Source organism: Sparus aurata, chromosome 12 (genome assembly GCF_900880675.1).
Source record: "Sparus aurata chromosome 12, fSpaAur1.1, whole genome shotgun sequence".
NCBI lineage: Eukaryota > Metazoa > Chordata > Actinopteri > Spariformes > Sparidae > Sparus > Sparus aurata.
The window spans coordinates 632,457-648,705 of NC_044198.1; the positions used below are offsets into that span (position 1 = coordinate 632,457).

General features: G+C 38.8%; 1 protein-coding gene across 4 annotated transcripts in view; it reads left to right on the forward strand.

Annotated features, from left to right (window-relative positions):
• Window positions 1-822: 822 nt before the first annotated feature.
• slc38a9 (solute carrier family 38 member 9) overlaps window positions 823-16,249 on the forward strand; it is a 57,446-nt gene continuing 42,019 nt past the window's right edge. The window contains exons 1-2 of one of the 4 annotated variants that reach the window (XM_030435841.1): window positions 823-937; window positions 9,730-9,878. In XM_030435841.1, the coding sequence (XP_030291701.1) occupies window positions 9,781-9,878 (98 nt within the window). In that variant the 5' untranslated portion in view covers window positions 823-937; window positions 9,730-9,780. Of the gene's footprint in view, window positions 938-6,734; window positions 7,546-9,729; window positions 9,879-16,249 lie in introns of those variants that run through there. The other 3 variants (XM_030435842.1, XM_030435839.1, XM_030435840.1) reach the window with 3 other exon arrangements.

Below are 16,249 nucleotides of genomic sequence, written 5' to 3' on the forward strand. Positions count from 1 at the left end.
GCTGTGAGTAAATGAGCAATACCTGAGATTTAATAAGAGGGAAGCGCAAACATTGCACAATTGATACGCACTAGGAGAGCCGTCTCACGTGAACGCCAAACAATGAGCCAACTTTCCAACGCTGCTCTTGACTGCAAAGACTCTGAATCACTTGCAAAATTCATTGAAACTGCGCTGTCCAAACACTTTCAAGAAGCGGATGATGTTGCTAAAGAACGATTTAGTCGGCTAGAAAAAAAAGTCGACACAATGCAATCTACTCTGAATCGCCAAGCTGAGCAGCGAAAATCATTGCATACAGCTGTTGGGAAGATTGAATCCCGTGTGCAGAAGCTCGAGACAGATTGCGCTCAAAATCAGACTAAGCTGACCAAACACGAGGACAAACTTGTCCAGATTGAAGATCGAGCACGTAGAGATAATATACTCTTGATAAATCTCAAGGAGGGAATCGAAACATCTAACGCCAGGCAATATCTGCTTGCCAATCTCTCAAAGTGGTTCCCTGCGCTGGCTCAGCAACCTCCAGAAATAATGTGCGCGCACAGGGTTGGTGCGCCGAGAGATGCTTTTTCAAAACCTCGACCACTGATCTTAAAGTGCTTGAGATTCACTGACCGGGACAGAATCCTCAACGAGTCAAGAAGGCAGCCAGTCATGGTAGCTGGTCATCAGATAAAATTTGCGCCAGGCTACAGCGAGACTACATCCAAAAGACGCAAGCCCTGCTACCCGGTTCTAAACAGGGCACGCCAGGCCGGCTTCCAGGCTTTTCTGCTTTACCCAGCGAGGATCTCTCTAAACCGGGGCGGTGAGCGCTACATGTTCGAGGATGTTGCTCAAGCCTCAGCGTTTCTGGATTCCGAGGCTGCAAAAGGATCAACTGGTGTGGAGTAAACCTGGATAAGGGGCCGGTGATCTGCGCTTTGACGCAGCGGTAAGGCTGTTGCTGGAGTTATCTCTTAAACTAATCTGACCTAATTTTGTCACACAAAGTACGATAAGGCGGAATAACTATAAGCAATACTCTATGGTCAGTAATGTGTTTGTCTGCTTATTTTATTATTATTATCATTTCCCCCCCCCCCTTTATTTACATGAAGCGTTAGGTGACAGTGACTTTTATTATGGACCGCCGAGGAGAACAGATTATGGCCGATATCCCCATGAACACGTTTGTGTTTATTCTTTGCTTGTTTGTTTTTTCTCTGCTTTTTTCTTTAATGTGTATTTGTTTGCTGTTTTTTTTGTCTTATGTGTGGCACCTTCTATGTGTGTGTGCGAGTGGGTGGGAGGGAGGACGGGAGGGGAAAAGAGAAGAGGGAGGGATAGGCAGGAAAATGGAAAATAAGAAGGCTGTTTTCTCTTTTTTGTTGTATGGATATGCACTTGGCAATGGCAAGAAGAAATATATACTTTCTTGTTTGATGCTTGATCTTTAGATTAGTCTAATGAGTAGCACGAAATTAAGAATTATATCCTGGAATGTGAACGGAACAAATAATCAGGTTAAACGTGGCAAAATATTAAAGCATTTAAAAAGATTCTCCCCAGATATCGTTTTTCTCCAAGAAACACATGTAAGAATAGAGAAACTTGGGCACCTAAAAAGAGAATGGGTAGTTGAGGTACTTGGTGCTGGACAATCTTCAAAGAGAGCTGGTGTTGCTGTTTTATTTAATAAGAGATTAAATCTCATAGTCAACAATGTATTACGTGACCCTCTTGGGAGATATATTATTATTAATGCCTCTGTGGATTCAAACAACTTTACTCTAGTAAATGTATATGCACCTAATGAAGACTGCCCAGGTTTCTTCAGCACAATCGAGAGTAAATTAGTAGATTTTTATGACTCAACAATTATAGTGGGGGGAGATCTAAATTTAACATTAAATCCACAGGTTGACAAGAGCGGGAAGATAAACCAACCAAAAAAAATCTGTATTTACGTTATCCAAGTTAATGCATGATGTTGGGATTGTTGATATCTGGAGAATACTACACAGTGATGAAAGAGATTATACTTTTTACTCCCACAGGCATCAAATCTTCTCAAGAATTGATTTGTTCCTAATTTCTCAAGACATTGTTAAAAATGTGACACAAAGCTTAATACATCCAATAGTGATATCTGATCATAGTCCTATTCAGATTGACCTTGAATTAAAATTGGCACCAGTGTGTTTTAAACAGTGGAAGGTCAATGAGTCCTTGTTCAGAGATCCAGAAATTAAGAAACAAATAAGTGAATACATTCATACATTTATGGATATTAACAAAAACTCCATAAATGATTTGCCAGTGATATGGGAAGCATTAAAATGTTGCCTCAGAGGAGAGTTAATTAAGATCGGTAGTTTCAAGAAGAAGATACAGCAGCAAGAGGAAAGCAAATTGTTAACAAGAATTAAGCTGTTACAAAGTTCACTGTCAAACGAATACAAGAATGAAATATGGACGGAACTGTGTAAACTTAAAATGAAATATGATGACATTGTAAGAAAAAAAACTGAATATAAACTAAAGAGAGCAAAATTAAATGATTACGAAAGTGGGGAAAAGGCAGGAAAGCTGTTAGCCTCAAGACTGAAAAAACAAATGACAAAAAAGAAAATTTCTAGTATCAGATTACTAAATGATTCTTTATCCTCTGATCCAGATCAAATAAACAAAACTTTTACTCAATTTTACAAAAACCTTTATGAGTCTGAAGGTGATGACAACTTTGAGTCACTAGAAAAGTTTTTTAATAATGTAAAGCTTCCCTTTTTAACAGAAGAGGAAAAACATACATTAGAACAACCAATAACTCTATCTGAAATAAATCAGGCCATAAATTCCTTTGCTAAAAATAAATCCCCGGGGCCTGATGGTTATAATGCAGAGTTCTATCAATAGTTCAGTGGGGATCTATCACCCCTGCTTTTGCAGATGTATCAAGCATCATATGAAAATGTAAGTTTCTCACCGTTATTTAATCATTCACATATTACATTAATCCACAAAAAAGGTAAAGATCCTCTCTTGTGCAAGAACTATCGTCCAATATCTTTAGCCAACCTGGATAATAAAATTCTGGCAAAAGTTCTTGCAGCAAGATTATTTAAGGTAATTGGAAAGCTGATACATAGTGACCAGACTGGCTTCATGAAAAAACAATACTCATCTGATAATACAAGGAAATTATTTAATATCATACAATATTCAAAAAAACTTCCTCTGTCAGCTGCACTGTGTACTATTGACGCTGAAAAAGCGTTTGACCGCATTGAATGGTCGTTCTTGTTTAGTGTTCTACAGAAATATGGGTTCGGCACCAACTTTATACAGTGGATTAAAATGCTTTACCACAATCCTACGGCTTCAGTAAGAACAAATGACTTAATTTCAAAACCATTCACTTTACATCGAGGTGCAAAACAATTTCAGGTCTCTTATTTAATTTGGTTATTGAGCCATTAGCTGAGAAAATAAGATCTGAAAATAATATCAATGGAAATGGAAACAAACAGAATTAACATATCTGGGACTAAAAATTACATCAAGTATCTATCAAACAAGAGATATTAATCTCACTCAAACCTATAACAAAATAAGAGCAAATATTGGTCGCTGGTCAAGCCTTCCTATATCTCTGTGGGGTCGATTAAATATTGTAAAAATTAATATCCTCCCTACTGTCAACTACATCTTGAGAATGCTACCTACTATCATACAAAAAGCCTGGTTTGATGACTTACACAAAGCAATCTCAGCATTTATTTGGCATGGTAAAAAGGCGCGATGCTCATACTTGAGGATGTCCAATCTATACAAAAAAGGTGGCCTGCAGCTCCCTAACTTTTTTTATTATTATTTATCATTTGGTTGTCAGCAAGTAAATATGTTTTTGGATCCTGGTGTGATTAAAGAATGGAAAACCATTGAGGAGAATATGTTACAAAGCTTAAATATTGACTCAGGATGTCTTTATTATATGAAAACACTTCCTAAGGTACTGATTGGAACTCCTATTGAAGTGTCATTCAATATTTTAAAGTCATGTGCAAAGGTTTTGAGAATTGACACAGATACTTCAATAAATCAACCAATATGGCAGAACCCAAATATAACAGTGAACAAAAAGGTTATTAATTGGAAAAAGTGGAAGGACAATGGAGTAACAAGACTTTGTCACATATTCTCTAATAATAATAATTGCAATTGTTTTAAAAACTTTGATGAGTTAATCACTGAATATAATATTCCAAAGAGTGAGTACTTGAACTTTATTACCTTACGACACTCTATTGAAAAATGTGTGTCGATAGAAAAGTTGAGAATTTGTGTACACACATTTGAAAATATTCTTTACAGTCACAACCTGCCAAGTAAAAATGCAGTTAAATTATGGTATTCAACTCTGAATGATAGCACTGGTGATCAATTTGATGTTTGTGCAAAAAAATGGGCCAGAGATCTGCATAAACGAGAGGAAGAGCTGTCCTGGAACGGTATATGGAAAAATGCAAGGCAACCTTTTCGATGTATAAAAAATAAACTAAGACAATTCAAAATACTCAACAGATTATACTACACACCGTCAAAACTATTTACAATGGGCTTACAAGAAGACAGTAAATGTCTAAAATGTGGCTATACTGATGGAACTTTGTTTCATTTACTTTGGGATTGCCATAAAATAAAAGAAATTTGGTTTGGTATAACAAAACACGCTATGAACTACATTAATATAACTATTCCACTAACACCAGAGTCATGTATATTAGGAGATCTACATAATTTTAATAAAGTTCCACTAAAGGACAAGAAAGTGTTCTTCTCTTTATGCATGATCACAAAAAAGGTGATCATCAATAACTGGATCTGTACAAAAACTCCATCTGAGAGGGAGTGGGTCACCGAGGCCATGGAGTCTAGAGAAAGTAGCCTTTAGTTTGGAAAATAATGATGCGGGTTATGTTGAAATTTGGGCTCCAATGGAAAATTATTTGATGTCGTTGTGATGTACATCTTTTTGTTCTCTTAATATTTCTTTTGAATTTGTTTATGAAGTTTGTAGTTATAGTGTCTGAGTCCATTTTTTTTTTTTTTTTTTATTGGAAGGGACTGGAAGTGTGCTATTTGTTTGTCTGTTTGTGTCTTGTTTGTTTTTTTTGTTTTTTTTCCCCTTTTTTTTCTCCTTTTTTATTTATTTTTATTATTTTACTTTTTTTTCCTTTATAGTATTATCATTAGTTGGAATATGTTTGTAAAAAAATAATAATGATAATAAAGAAAAAAAAAAAAAAAAAAAAAAAAAAAAAAGCAAGCAATATAGATCCTAAGCAAATATTCATACTATGTAATTGAATTATGTTACACTAATGCAGAAATTCATAATCTGGATTTATATTAAACCTTGCAATATACAGTGCAGTGTCACTTTAAAACATGCAGCCAATTTCTAAAGTTGTCACTTTTAAGCAGTTTACAACACATTGTTCTTGATAAAGTTATAAAACAAAGATAAATGACTGATGAGCATTATGTGATACTGAAGGAATATTTTTGTGTGTATTTACAAAGTGGACTCCTTGTGCCTAACTGATGAACCTATATTCTGTGAGCAGAACTAACGGTCATATATAGTATAGTTTATATGTTTACTTTAAATATACTTTAATTTGAGTTTTTATGATTCTTTTGAATAAAACAAAGTAATACATTAAAAACATAACTGAACTGTAAGAATTTAGGCAAATTTGTTCTAATCATATTGTCACAATAAATATTGTAATAAATTTGGTAAAGAAAGAAGCAACTAACTCAGAGTTAACAATAATCCACTCAGAGCAATAATCTACTGCCACAATAGTCCATAATCATCTACAATAGGTCTAATATGTATTTGTGTTGTTTAGCACACTTCACATTAGAGACCTATAATCTGAGGACACACTAAAATAATTCTAAAGTAATGTTAGTACTAATTACTAAAGTAATGTTACATGGCAAATATTGAAGAGCAGAGGAGGTCTATGAGGGAACAGCAGCTCCCACTGGACGAGGATACAGCAGGTGACACACATCTGCCTAACAACACACCCTCCCTCTCAAATGTAATGCCAACGTGCTGGACTTCACTAACACAGGTGTCACTTTAGTCAATCACTCTTTTTCCTTCATCTAGTTTCTTCTTTTTCCTTTTTCTGAACCAGATGAATGGGTTTGTTTTGATGCCATGCTGTGAATGACTGGTACTGGCGGCTCAGAGCAACTCGCTTCACCTAGTACTGGTCATCATAGCAACGCAGCGCGATAGAAACCAGATTTGGCCAATCAGCAGGCGTATCGCCTTGGTTCGTTTGGAACCTCAGCGGAGGTGCTTGAGAAGTGCCAGGTACTTTTCACACCTTTTCTGTCAGGTCACTCCTCAGATATTGAGGCCAGACTTGCAACTTGAGGGGCCCCCCTAGTGGTGTGGGGGCCCTACACACCTGCATATAGCAAGAAATGGCTCTGCCTACATCCATGTGCACCACCTCTGTCTATTACGAGTGAGACTTTCCAGGTGTGGATAAAGCATATAGGGTTCACCCCACTCTACCTGGCTAGGGCTAATATTGCCTGTGATGTGGATGAGAATCTCAGGCATGATCCAGACCAGAGACGGGATTCTGAGAAGTTTTTTTTCCCCCATTGGTTTAAATTAGGATAAACATTCAAATTATTTTTGTACATTCTTCGTCAGTTTTGTATTTTTATGGTTCATATACCATTTAAATCATTTGCTGTTTATTTTACATTGGAGAATCAAATATTTGGAAAATATATAGCTACATATGTTGTGTCTTCAAGCTAAAGAGGTTGGAAACCACAAGCATCATCATCCACAGCAGTAATACATCGTCATTCTACTGATTTGAATTGATCACACAAATATTTAATTGCCATTTTGCTGTGCATATTTCATGGCTGTTCTGTGTTGTTCGAAGGCAAAGTTTGGTTTTGATGTAAGTTTAGTGGAGTGGAGAGTTCATTTTTGACATGGAGGCTTGAAGGTTGTGAAAATGAGTCAATTTCGGGATATGGAGTATTATTTCATGCAATGTGTGGCAGCCGGCGAGAAAACTGAAGCTACTGTAAACGACCTGCAGAGCCGCCCTGAACACTCGCACACGCATTCCAGTTCAGGAGGCGGCGGTACTGCAGCGTAACGATCCATTTAAAGCCCCTCGAAGAAGAAAAAATACTAAGCGAAGAAGAAAAGGCAGAAGACCACAACAACCAGACAGTCTCAGCTCCAGTTCCTCATGAGTGGGGCTCCACTGTCAGTGTTTCACTTCATCCCTGCACATTCGTACCGCGGTCAGTAACAGTTTGCCGTTGTTTTTACTGTGTCTGTATATTTATAATTGAAACATTATTTTAGCACCGCCGCTGTGTGTGGACGTCCGTTCTTCGCACGTTAGTCCAAATTTCGGGTTATAACATTCGCTGACACAGCAAACCTGTGATGAGCTGAGGGCACCAGGAAGGAACACTTCAAAAGTACATTTGGTAAGGATGTGGACTTGTTATGCTACAGCCATAACGTTAACTGTGCAGGGGGAAATAACTAATATTAAGGCCTGTCAGTTTACCCGTTAGTGTGTGTGTGCTTCTTCGTATTATATGGTTGACTATAGGCAACCTAGTTAATGAAAAATTTGAGACAAACGGCTATTTTTTGCTTAAGGTAGCAATATATATTGCAGACTCAGCAGTTGATATTTCCTCAGAAGGATTTCTGAGGAAATATTAACGACGCAGCCTTCATTTCACGTGAGTTTTATCACTGGAAGTTTCCTTAAAATCGACTGTAAAGTAGGACACCTCTATAAAATCAAAGTTATTATTCTAGTCTCAATCATTATCTGACAGCAGTGTGCTGTCTGTGTTCCGTACAGGGTGTGATACTTTGTACAGGGTTTTATTTGTGTTGTCACATGCCACCTGGTTTGACGTAGGCTGTGTGGATGAGGTTATCTAATGTCACTGCTAAAGCAGTAGAGTTAGCTGGTGTGTAGGTGCCACTGCCAGGCTCAGTCTTACTGTGGCTGTTGATGTGAGGGGTAAAGATATGATGAGAGGACCAACTTCATTGTATTGTAAATTCAATATGAACATAAACACAAACATTGAATATGAATCCATGAAGAGAGCCCCCATCTGAGACCATACGCTTGCATTTATTTCCTGGGCATCCCAACGATCGAGATGTTTCCCAGAAGATCAAGAATATTACAATTATTATCATGATTATTATTCATCAATTAATATTGTCATTATAGTAATTATGACCCTCTATGAGTGACCTATAGTTGGAATTGTGTAGCTCATTGCCAGGTGATGACAAAACAAGACAAACTTTGAATACCTTTTCGAATTGAAAAATGTTTAACTTTTTGGTCCGTAGAGATTAAATGCACTTCTCGATCGATTATGCTAGCTAGCTGAAAAGTTACAGCACTTTATCCCTTGAAATGTTGCAGATGGTCACATTTTTTTCTATTTCTCCATAATCATATCTATTTGGCTTATTGTGGTGCACAGTGTTAAATATGTAAAATCTGATTATTGATGAGATCGCCATGCATATGAGTATGCTCATCAGTAACTTGGGGACATTGTCTAACATCGTTAGTCGAACGCATATTGTTTGCCGATTTTGTGTATGTTTTGTTCCTGGGTATAGCACCGTAATGCTTTTTCTGAGAGGCTTTAAATAGTTCTATTTACAGAATACAAATTCAGACTTTTGTGAAACTTAACAAAGTATTACAGAGCATTTATTTTCAGGGGTAGAAGTCGGCAAAATGTTGCTAAAGTTTATGAAGAGTCACAGCTGGACACTGACGCCAAACCAAAAATGTAGAGTTACATGATGTTTTGACTAGATCTTTGTCAGGTCAAATAGTTTCAGTATTGTTGCCACCCCTATATTAAGCATACCTAAAGACTTTACGATGCCGTGTGGATAACCATCCAATCCGCCCAGGCTCTTTCTATACACTATGCAGCTTGATTGGTTGGTGGAGGCACAAAGCAGTAATGTTAGTTCAACCCTAAGGAAGAGGTCATTGATGGTTAAAGTGGTACTTTTCAATTAATTAAACAATTAATATTCCACTTGAGAAAGTCACGTTCTTTTTGCATTACTACTGACACTAAGATGTTCTGAGATGTTTTCACCATTCTGAGCAACCACTGGTTTCTGCTACTAATTCTTACCAAAGCTGGATATCTTCTCAGGTTGGCAGTTGGGTTGTGGTCAACTCTGTTGTAACTTTTTTCTAGACTAATAATGAACAATATCAGCTGAAGTGATGATTGACCTGGGGCTGTGTACTCCATGTTCATGTTTGCTCTTAGGCCAGCAGGCAGGGTAATTTGGCCAAATCAGGTTTTGACTGTATGAAAATCAAATTTATCAGATTTGAAACTTGCTTGAGGCAAATAATCCATCTGGCACAACCTTCAATGTTATGGATTGTCCAGTTTTCAATAACAAAGAGGTTGTTTTCACAGCATTCTCAAGTTAATGGGAACCAGTTGCCTCCGGAGAGTTACAGCACATTCAGAAATCGTCCTAGCTTTAATATGAATACTGTACATATGATTGCAGTAAATGGCTGTACTACACAAAAAATGTCTTATGGTTGCTCTGTGATGGTCTCTATCTTGTTCTTTTACATTTTTCAGCCCAATCAGGTCATGAAAGTTGAGAAGGTTTAGATGCAAGTTTGAGAGAACATGGATGACGACTGCAGGCCTTTGCTGAACTCAGAGCAGCCTGGAGAGAGTTACTCACACAGAGGCTCCACAGACTCACTGGACTTCAAGCCTAAAAGGTAGAACCGAAGCACTACACAAACACCTATGCAGTATGGGGGGGGGGGGGGAATACACACACATTTTTGTGCGCATTTTTTTGCATATGTACAAATGAAATGTAAGTATGGCAAAAAATATTCTGATTTGTTCAACCTGGCGTGCGCCTGCCAGTGTTCAATCCTTTTCTAAATCTCACTTCAGATTGGGCTTGTGTGCAAGGTGATCAGCCCCTTATCGGGTTGCGCACTCCGCACCCACATTCAAGTATAGATGGTCAATGCAAAGTGTTGACAAGAAGAAGGCTTCTTCTCGTCAGCAAAGTTGAACATCTCTGCATATTTTTATGTGACGTATATGTAATGAGCTGGGCACGTACAGTATCCTCTTGTCAGTCTGTATGCGGGGGGCTGCATTTCACCTGATCTACACACTTAAAACAAGTGACTACGAGTTACAGAAACAGCAACTGAATTAAGGACCTAAGCCAACAAACGATTGGCCTACTGTATATCAAAAAGTGACATGTCCAGTCTTGCACTCATAACCAATTAGGAGTTTCTGCTCTGACATTTTCTGTATCAAAAATATTCCCAGTGGGAAAATTATGACAAAATATATTAAACAATCAGCCTACCTGCTCACACTGTCTGGTATTATCACCAGATCCAAAAGTATCCCTTGCCAGGCTTTGCAAGAGTTTCACAGTGATAAATATGGATGCCCATTTCCGCCAGTTAAAGAAAAGGATAAGATGAAAAAGATATTCCCATGGTCTGCCATAATTATGAGCGATAAAGTCATTATCATGAGATCAAAGGTAGAAATTATTAGATAAAAGAAAATCAAAATTACATGATATGAGTAATTATTATGAGGTGGAAGGTCAAAATTATGAAATACAAATAAAAAATGATGAGGACAAATAATCATAAAGATTTGAGATTATGAGATGAAAAAATTGTTTCATTCTAACTATGAATTAATATATAATACAAAAAAAAATCTTTTCTATTGAGTTTTCATTTGACAGAACACTGTACAGATATACATGTGCCCCTGGACACAGAACATACCGTGAGCAGTAGGGGGAAAGTCCGTTCCTTGAATGAGCAGCAAGTCCGCTTGTAGGTTTATATATATGCACACATACGCATCTCTCTACTTCCATATATATACTGCCCATTTAAAGTGATCCTTAAAACAATAAGAAGCATCTTCAGTTGAAAAAAAACCCCTCAGTGTTATATTTTGTACATAGGTGAGCCATTTAGACCAATTTTTTATTAAACATGTCAATCTGAGTTCTTAATATAAAAGTAATTCTGTCCATTATGTATATATTATAAACAAAGTCAATCCAATCGTTTATGGTCAGAGTGTCTGTCTTAAGCCATTTTCTGATCAGCACCTTTTTGCAAGCCACACAGTAAGTCCTGCAGAGTTTATGTGGATATAAAGGAGGTGTGTTGGAACAATTAAGTCCTAGGGTGTCCCTTGGGCTTAAATAGAGGACTGAAAGCCTTGACACAAAGTTGAAAATATCTCTAAAAGCACATCGGATGGATAAAGAACTGCTTGTTAACTAAAACTGCAGGTAAATCAGGAAATGACTGCTAAATTAAAGCAGTTGACAACAAAAATAAATCAAATAAAATCACTAATGGTAGAATATGATAACTTAGATTAGGGCTGCACGATTCTGGAAAAAATGTGAATCACGATTTTTTTTTGCTTAGAATTGAGATCACGATTCTCTGGCACGATTTTTTTTTCACAAAATGTTTATTGCACTGATGAACTTGAACAAAACAAAAACAAAAAACATAGTAGTATGGCAGAGGCATACTACTATGCCTCTGCCAAAGCAATGTTTTTTTTGTTTTGTTCAAGTTCTATCATTGGATGAAAAGTTATTTTTACAAGAGTAAAAAAAAAATAATTAGTCTCCAAGATGAGAGGGCACCCTTTAATACCTCATGTTGTGCAGTGTTTATTGGGGCCGTATCTTAAGCTAGGTGATATGTGATAGCTGCTGTGATCGGCTTTCTAAAACGAAGGCATAATATTCGTCCTTTTCCAAAAGCTGCCTCTGAGGTAGACGTAAACATGTGACGTGACGTGAAACCCGAAGTTGGGCCAGTGAACAGCTGACAACGAATTTGTCTTCAAAATAAGAGCTTTACCTTGCACCCCATTGGAGTTTAGAACTGGGTACTTAGCAGGGGGCTTTTAATTTGAAAGTAGCGACCGTTCCTAGCTTGTTGCTACAACAACAAGCTAACACAACCATACAGCTAGAGATCCAGGAGACGCTAGCATCTCCCGGACCTCAGCGGCTGTCCAGTTGCTCATCTGGCAGGCGAGGCGGAAATAAGTGTACCCTCCGAGGCGGCAAATCGGCGGACCAAAACAGACCGCCCTCTGTCTAAAACCGCGGACCTAGCCGCCCAAAGGACGGGCAGATTGGCGGCTTGCTGCCCCGTCTAAAAACAGCTTCTCACCCACTCCTTCCAAGCACTCAACTGCAGGCGGGCTTCCTTCACTGAATCACGTGTTGTAAAGACGCTTTACCACAGGTTGAGGGAGGAGGCAGCGGCAGTGCTGCGTTTGGGGGCTCTTCAAAAAATCCGGGAGGCAAACTAGGAGCATTTGTTTGTGATTCAGCTCGAGATAAAATGCTTCACAATCGCCGTGTGTAGAAATGAGATCACGTGTATGTGTGAATCGAGATCGCGATTTTTTAATGATTTTTTGTGCAGCCCTAACTTAGATACTAAGATACTATTCTGCAGATGTACAACTCCTTTATCCAACTTCTTCAGCCTCAATCTATGAAACAATTCCAGAAGAGGATAAGGAAACTGATCACACAAAGTGGTATTTACCAAAGGTGGCTAAGTTAATTGAATTTAAAAATACAACCACAAAAAGGATACAGGATGCAGAAAGACTTGCAGCAAGAACAGCAAATCACAGAGAAAACCGAAGGGCATATTTATGTTATCTCTGTTGGAATCATGAGCAGAAGGACAGTGTAAGAAGCAGATCATCCACAGCTTCATCTTCAAGACGTAAGACTGAAGCTGAAAGAGCTCCACTCTCTGTTCAAGGTGAAGGTCTTAAGAAGAAACTTGCCCTTGAAAAGGAAGAAACTGAGCTGATGCAAAGGAGGGCTGAAATAAAAGCTACACAAGGAGTATTATCATCATCATCATAGAATTTCAGTAGTAAATTTAGATGATCTTAGGAAACAGAGCTACAATCATGAGTTCCCTGAGAGGGTGTATAAAGAAAAGGCTAAAATGTCCATAGAAGACAAATAATTCATGCACATCATGTCTACATCTGTCACAATAAAGGAGGGACATTATCAACTGAAACTCTCTATGCCAAAAAATCTCGAGCTAGTAGAACAGCCTTAGGTTTGAAAGAAAGTTTCTCAAAGATGCTAGCTTGCACCAGGAGTACAGAGACTTTCATCCACAAGGGGCATGCTGAAATGGTACCTCCAGATCAGCTGAAGAGGAAGAAATTCAGAAACAGGAGTGGAAACAATAATTTGAAGCCTTGGAGCAAAAATTAAGATCTGAGTCAGAATCAAAGGAAAACATTGACAGAAAGATGAGAAAAGGAACAAACTAAACTCAGAAAACTGCAAGAAGAATCAGAACAAGAAAGAAAATATGAGGAAAAGAAAAAAGAAGAGGACAAGAGGAAAAAGACACAGAGAATCTGAAGAAGCTGTATGAAGAAGAAACACTTGGAGCATGGAATCAGAACAAGATCATGGTCAATTGTGATGCTTCGCCACAAAGCAGGAAGTCCTTATAACTTCAACATGCAATTTCCCACCTACACCAAATTGCAAATGTAGAGAGTGTCGCCCTGAATACGTCTATGCATCAATACTAAGTCGGCCACTTTGATTTTCACTGCCATTTTGACCCATTTCCATGACTTGTACATTAACAAACTCCTCCGACAGATTTAACACCACAGACTTCACATTCAGTCAGTATCATCCTCAGACTTTGAAGATGAAAAGTTATCAAAAACTTTCACCTACATTATACCTGGTGGGCATGGTGGTGCAGTCCATTTTGCCGTTTGGTTATGAAGCAGGAAGTCCTCAAAACTTCTACATACAATTTCCCATCAACACCAAATTGCTTACACATGTAGAGGGTGTCATACCTGGTTGGCGTGGTGGTGCGAGGTGTGTTGAAAGAAATCCATCCTAGGATGTCCCTTGTGCTTAAATAGAGGACTGAAAGCCTTGACACAAATTCTATAAAAAAAAAAAAAAAAGTTTCCCCAGTGAAGCTCTTCTAAATCCCCTAGGTACATTATTTTATAATTAAAATTTATTTTGATTTTGAAGACCACCTCCAGGACAATGTGGAACCTTCTCCAAAATGGAGCCACAGAGGGACAACTCCAGAACATGTGAAAGTTGTTGGCCAGTGCACTTCCACAGGAACTCCAGCAGGTGGTCTGGTTAGAGTAACTAGTCTTTTGTGCTGGAGTGAAGAAGAATCGAGTCACATTCTTCCAGCTGAATTCTCTCCAGGAGGGAGAGCTTGTCATAGACCACTGCTGTCTGCAGGTCCTGTCCCATTCATCTATTATTATTGTGAAGTTGCCCTCTGTTTACCATCTTGCTCTAATATTCAGAGTAGAGATTCAAGATTCAAGATTCAGAGTGTTTACTGTCATATGCACAGTAAAGAAACATGTTCTCAATTATGCGATGAAATTCTTCCTTTGCTGTCCACAGAATGCCAACTGTGTAATAAAGAAATATATACATCCGAAATTTACAATATGAAAGTAAAGCACTTTCAAAGCACTTTTACACATGGCACATGTGATAGATAGAAAAAGCAACAATCTTTCTATAAAAGCAAGAAATCTCTGTCTGTCTGTCTGTCTGTGTGTGTGTGTGTGTGTGTGTGTGTGTGTGTGTGTGTGTTCCTCAAATATCTCTGCGGATCAGGATCAGACTCACCTGAGACTTTCATCATGGCTGCTGCATGGTTCAGTGGTGTGCAACTAAGCATTAGCTTGGACTGCAATGATAATGTGAATAAATTATTTCATAAATGCTTTACAAATTCTGCAAGCATTGTCCACCGGAGCCACCACAGTCACGTGCGCACCAGAGCCAACCACTGTGCGCACCAGAGCCAACCACTGCACACCGTGGCCACGTGCGCACCAGAGCCAATCACTGCAGAGCTCAAGCCCACGTCATACCTTAAAAGACAAGCGGATTTATACCTGCAGCTGCGCGAGCTGGACCGGGATTTTGCCGGCGGTTCCGTTCCGTTCTGTGCATCTAAACTGACTGTTGTGGATTAATGAGATTAAACAAGTCCAAGTCTTTTCGGGTCTGAGGAGATCCAGAGATGCACGGACAACAAAGTGGGATCGCCCGAGTCGACGGAGCGGACGCACTGGCATGTCCAAAACCGGATTTAGGGTAAATAATGTCCAACACGCTTTTTCACGAACATTGCCGTTACGTTTGCTTTATGTCTGGTGCAGGAAGAAACAGTAAAAATGCGCTTTTGTCACAAGCGGATTTATACCTGCAGCGGCGCGAGCTGGACCGGGATTTTGCCGGCGGTTCGGTCCCGTTCTGTTCTGTGCATCTAAACTGACTGTTGTGGATTGTAATGAGATTAAACAAGTCCAGACCGAGATTGTTGGGGTCTGAGGAGATCCGGAGACGCACGGTCAACAAAGTGGGATCGGATCTGTGGCTGTTCGTGTGTAGCTAGCTGCTAGCCGCTAACCGACCCACACGGCCCACCTCCCGAGTTGACGGAGCGGATGCACCGGCACGACCAAAACCGGACCTAGGGTAAATAATGTCCGCCACGCTTTTTCGCGAACATTGCTGTTACGTTTGCTTTATGTCTGGTGCAAGAAGAAACAGTAAAAATGTGCTTTTGTCATGAAAGTGTCCAAGCAGCAAGTTTGGTTGTTGAGGAACAGGAAGATGTGGGAGGGACATCGGCGGATGATTGACAGCAGCAGTGATGTGTTGGAAACGGCGACAGAGATAGCGAGTTTTGAGAGTTGAGAGATTTGTGACATATAGCGTGTTTGGAGTGTATAGTTAGTGTGTTATGTAGTATTTGGTGTGGTGTGTTTAGTGAGTAGTGGAGTCGTGTTGTGAGGCAAACCAAGGAGGAGACGGCTGAATGTGGAACAGGCAAGAATGAGCTGAGGAGCCTGAGGCATTGCCTGCATTTAAATGTAAATAGTTACACATAACTTTGTAAATTTCAAAAACTTATGCACCAATTTAGTAAACAACAACTTATATTTGCATTATAACTAATGCAATTGGTTCATTAAACATATTTGTGGTTTTCACAGT